The sequence below is a fragment of the Volvox carteri genome (assembly GCF_000143455.1).
Source record: "Volvox carteri f. nagariensis unplaced genomic scaffold VOLCAscaffold_49, whole genome shotgun sequence".
NCBI classification, from domain to species: domain Eukaryota; kingdom Viridiplantae; phylum Chlorophyta; class Chlorophyceae; order Chlamydomonadales; family Volvocaceae; genus Volvox; species Volvox carteri.
In genome coordinates this window covers 1-4,716 of record NW_003307592.1, presented here as the reverse complement: position 1 = coordinate 4,716, position 4,716 = coordinate 1, and the positions used below count along the sequence as shown (strand labels likewise).

At 56.8% G+C, this 4,716-nt stretch overlaps 2 protein-coding genes across 2 annotated transcripts in view; one reads left to right on the top strand and one right to left on the bottom strand.

Moving 5' to 3' along the window:
* Window positions 1-1,336, bottom strand: part of VOLCADRAFT_96037 (uncharacterized protein) — a gene marked incomplete at both ends in the record, with an annotated part of 14,896 nt that extends 13,560 nt beyond the window's left edge. The window contains 3 exons of the mRNA XM_002955108.1: window positions 64-165; window positions 268-642; window positions 1,183-1,336. Of these exons, the coding sequence (XP_002955154.1) occupies window positions 64-165; window positions 268-642; window positions 1,183-1,336 (631 nt within the window). The remainder of the gene's footprint in view (window positions 1-63; window positions 166-267; window positions 643-1,182) is intronic.
* A 701-nt stretch (window positions 1,337-2,037) lies between these two features.
* On the top strand, window positions 2,038-4,525 carry VOLCADRAFT_106672 (uncharacterized protein; the record flags this gene model as incomplete). The annotated part of the gene is made up of 2 exons (XM_002955168.1): window positions 2,038-2,361; window positions 4,424-4,525. Coding segments are annotated over exons 1-2 (315 nt in total), but the record flags the coding sequence as incomplete, so codon positions are not given.
* Window positions 4,526-4,716: the final 191 nt, after the last annotated feature.

Sequence of the window (4,716 nt, the reverse complement as noted above, 5' to 3'; positions counted from 1 at the left end):
GCGGCTTGACGGTGTCCCACTGCTTGCCGTCGGGGCGTTGGTGCCAGGTGCAGTCTGGTGCACAATGCTCCCTATGCAGGATGCGGTTGAACAGCACGCGGGCGTCGACGCGGCGGTGCTCGCGGGATGTGCTGCCGCCGCGGCCGCGGCCGCGGCCACGGCCGCCTGCAAAGGCGGCGGTGGACGCGACGCCGCCAACACCGGCAGCAGCAGAACTCCCTCCCACCCCAGCAACCCCAGTGCCGCTGCCTGGTTCTTCCATCGCACCAGAATCCATAGCTCTAGCAGGCACCGATTCCGTCGCCTTATCCGTTCCCGTTCCCGCGTCCGCTGCTCCCGCAGCATCAAAGTTCGTTGCTTCTGGCGCGTGGACACCGCCGTGACACGCACCCGCTGCGGCAAAGGCAAAGGCCGACGGTCCCAAGCCTGCAGTACGTTCCGCAGGTGGCTTGCCGCCGCCATCACCCGAACACGCCGTGTGCGCCGCCGCCGCTTTCCGGTTGCAAGCCCGCGCGTATGCGGCACTTTCTTCCAACAGGCTTCGGAGCTCATTTGGACGCCCTTTGATCTCGTGGAAAATGCAAGTGCTGATGGACGCTAGTGCCTTGCTGACGGTGTGGGGCGTGGCTGAGGTGTAGATGCCTAGGCGGAATTTGGACCGCAGCCGCAGCAACGATGCGATCCCCGGCCGGGCGCCAAAGTTTTGCCGCCGGGCAAAGAAACCTGTACGCTCCTCCGCCTCGTCTTCTTGCTGCTGCTGCTGCTGCTGCTGTGGCTGGTGCTGTGGCTGCAACTGCTGCTGCTGCTCGCGTTCCTTTTTCCGATTCTCCCGACGGCGCCCCGAGTTTTTCGATTCCTCTACAAGCACACCTGCAATGTAATTTGGCGGGTGATGAGGTTATGGGGAGGAAGTACAAGTAGGCGGTGGAGGGCAGGGTACGAAAGTGCGTACGAAAGTGAACGAGCAGAAGGGAGCCAGGCCAGGAATACGGGAAGAACATGGTGAGAGCTTTGGAATGGGCATCCGGGTAGGTTAAAACCCTACCACCCTGGAGCATAAGAGCGTTGAGATGTCCCTAACTATAGCACCGCGCCGTTGCAGGAGCACGGATTCCGCCCTGACCCAGATCGTATGATGGGCCGTTAAAGGCCGCCAGCCTCGATTTCTGACGGCTTTCGCACCGTTCAGGTCGAAGAGAAGCCATGGACGGTTGTCGGTTGGGTCCTCGTCGAGAAAAGCCGAAGCTGCTGTTACGTGCTGCGTGCCAGCATCAGGAGGTGCCTCATGCTGTTTGCCACTGCAACCCACGTCCACGTCCTTCGCGATGAAGTCCATGGCGCGCAATCGCCGAGTGCCCAACTTTTATTATCCGAAGCTGACGCCCCAGAACGGCTAGAGGCAGAGCAGATGTCAGCAATTTTAAGACAAGGAATATAGGAGCGGGAGGGATTTTGTTCTCTCGAATTGCCTCGGGTGGACCCCAACCACCGTCGGTCTCCGATGAACAAGCTCGAGGCGGCGGCAGGCAGGGGATAACGCGTTCTGAAGGGTAATATGCGAGGAGGTGGTGCCCCAGGCAGATTCCAGACGGCGGCGGCTAAAGCGCCGCTGAAGACAACCAGCTCAAAAAGAAGTCGCCTGCCTCACGCATATTATGCAACCATACCATCCAGAGTGACAGCATGAAAAGGTTTGCTGACGGAGTGAATCAAACCGTCACAGCCTTGTCCTGTCAAGATGCGCGAACAGCAGTTTGCTCAAAACCCTCAAAATCTGACCAGTATCAATAAGCTAAAACAGATGAAGCACCCCCTTTTCTCGTATCACCTAAAACTGCAAGAACACCAGGGTTTCCCAAAGCCGACCGGGACAACTAACGGAATGCCAATGGCTACGGCATGAAGCTACCGCTATAAATTTACATCCTATCGAGCTCGTTGAATACCATAGTTAAATTTAAGCGGATTCCGTTGATACGGCTTTTGTGAGCATTATACTGCAGCACGGCGCTAAACGATTCCTTCCTTTTCCATAGGCAACTAACGTTTCACACCTCCTCTGAAGACATCTTCTTCATACACCATTTCCCAGCAAACTCTTGCAAGCAAGCGACTTTGCCTCTAGAGGTCAACCGCAGATTTCACAAATGCAGGTTGTTCAGGGTCGTCAGATTAGCTATGCTACATCGTCTCATAGCCGGGCGCTTTCGGCGGCGCCGGCGGTCGCTCGTGGCCATGCCGCTCGCAGCCCTCGCCAGCTGGTCGTGACAGCCAGCTTGACCCGGAGGCCCGAGGACGACGTGCTTGGAGGGAAGCTCTTGATGAACAGCATGGACGACGAGGCTTCCAATGCGCTTGGTGGTGAGTGCGGTCTTGTAATGTGATGCTCGGGAAAGGCGACCGGTCGGCGGCGGCCTTGATTTGGGACATAACTTCCACCAAGACGCGATGATTGCGCCTTGTACTCTTTCGCCCCTTGGGCATAAGGCAAGGCGCTTAGTAACTGTGGTGCCTTATAACCGCATCCGAGCCGGGGTCAATCATCTGATGAATTGGGTCTGTCGAAAATGCACACTGAGGGCGCCAAGACAGTCAAAATTCATTGACTCGTCTCTTCTGTGAAAGACCCTTTTCCTATACTAATGGCCGCTTGCTGCAAAGACGCCCTCGTACCGCTTCCGCAAACCGCGCTTGCCGGCCCGAGGCTACTGCCACCGTCTGCGCAAAAACCCCTTCGCTCAGGCTTGTCCACTTTACCCCTCGTTTCCTCCTCCCCGCAAAATTCAATTTTCCTAACTTCTGTTTTAAATTCCAATTATTCGAACGAAATGAAAAGGAACACGGACCGGCAACGGCCATTAATCGGGCACAGCAACTTTACGCAACAGAAACCCGCGCTATTCATCCATCCTTCACCATCATCATCACCACCTTGCTCTGCCACAAACTGGGCTCCGGTCATTACCCACCCAGAAGCTCCTCGTAACTCCCAAGCTGGCTAGGGTGTCAAGGATGGCCCCGTGCGTCTCCTTACGTGGTTGTGTACCTTGTCACGTCGTGTGTGTGTGTGTTTATGGGAGGGAAGGCCTCGCCTGGCGAGAGCGCAAGGGTGTGGTTGGGTGTACCTACACCCAACAGCAGTAGCAGCAGCAGTAGCCGCCGCGCAGCAGCAGCAGCAGCGCAGCGGCGGTGTGTCAACCATGTCTCAACTGGGTCTCGCGGGCCCTGCGCATGTGAAGGACCTGTGGTCCTCATTTGGGGCGCGTACCTTGTTGCATTCGTTGTGTGGTGCGTGGTTGTGCGTATGTGTGTGTGTGTGGCGTGTGTGTGCGTGCGTAGGGTGTTTGTGTGTGTGTGTGTGTGTGGCGTGCGTGCGTGGGGTGTGTGTGTGTGTGTCTCCATGTGCCGGGGTTCTGCTTCGCATGACGGCTGCACAGCTGCCTTGCACAGCTGCCCCTGCGGTCGCGTACTGGAACCGCTGAACGGGGATCACGGGAAGTTGGAGGGGAGGCTGGGCGAGCAGGTGTCCGCGGTCCTTGCTCCAATGCAAGGATGAAAGACGCTAAGATCAAAACTCCCTGCCACAAGTGTGAACCTAACCCCACCAAAGTCAACATCGAAATCGAATCCAGATCCAACCCAAAATCATGCACACGTTAGCTCACCTGGATGTATTTGGGTCGTCCTAGAATTCCGCCCGGTACGGCGCTAGTCTGGGGGGCCAATTCCTAGAAAGGCGGAGCGTAAATGATATCTTGGAAAATATCTTGGCCTAAAGAGTTAGACTCGGAGCCACCGTGCTGATAGGTACTCCTGGTGTAGTGGTGATTTCCTGGAAGGAGGGGGAAATGCGCTGAGGAGGACAGGGGGGAAGGAGATGGGCACATGGCCGAGCTGCGCCAAGATACGATATGATACGAGCAAGGCCAGGCCATGCAGCCAAGCAGCAGGCGGGCGGGTACTCGGTTACGACCGCGGGAGCCTTTCAGGGTGAGGTCTCTGGACCTGACCCCTGAGTAGCAGGCCTCAGCCAAGAGGGGTCCCCCCTGCACGGCCTGCGTGTGTGTGTATGTGTGTGTGAGAGAGAGAGGGAGGAGGGGGGGAGAGAGGGAGGGAGGGAGGGAGAGGGAGGGAGAGAGAGAGAAAAAGAGGAAAAGCGAAAAAGAGATAACACCATGCAAGTTTGCATTCTGCCCTCGTTTTTGCTTCTTGGCTATGATGACTATTCCCCTTCCAGCTCCGCTCCGTATACGGCACTCCGAACCAAGCCCAGCCCAGCCCAGTCCGCTTGGCTGGCAAAAACCCACCTTTATGAAACTGCACTCCAATCCCAAGCCAACAAAAACCTTTCTTCCCGCGAAGTAATCCCTGAACCTTCTCTTCCCCCTCCCTTCCCCCCGCGCTCCGAAATGTTGTTTCGCAGCTGAGGCGGCTAAGCTGCACAAGCAGAGTGCCCGAACCTCTTTGCGCATGGGTCTGCCCAGCAAGGGTCGCATGGCGGAAGATACCATGGACCTCCTCAAGGTGGGTTTTAGGGGGGGTTTAGAGGGTTTTAACGAGTTTTAGGCGGTTTTAGAGGGTTCTAGAAGGTTTCAAGGTACGCGGGGTGGGCGGGTAGGTGGGTATATGTTTGTGTTTTGGTGGAAGGAGGAAGGGAAAGAAATCGTGGCTTTATGAACCCGTATAGGACAAGAGGAATAGGTGGGTTGAGCTAGG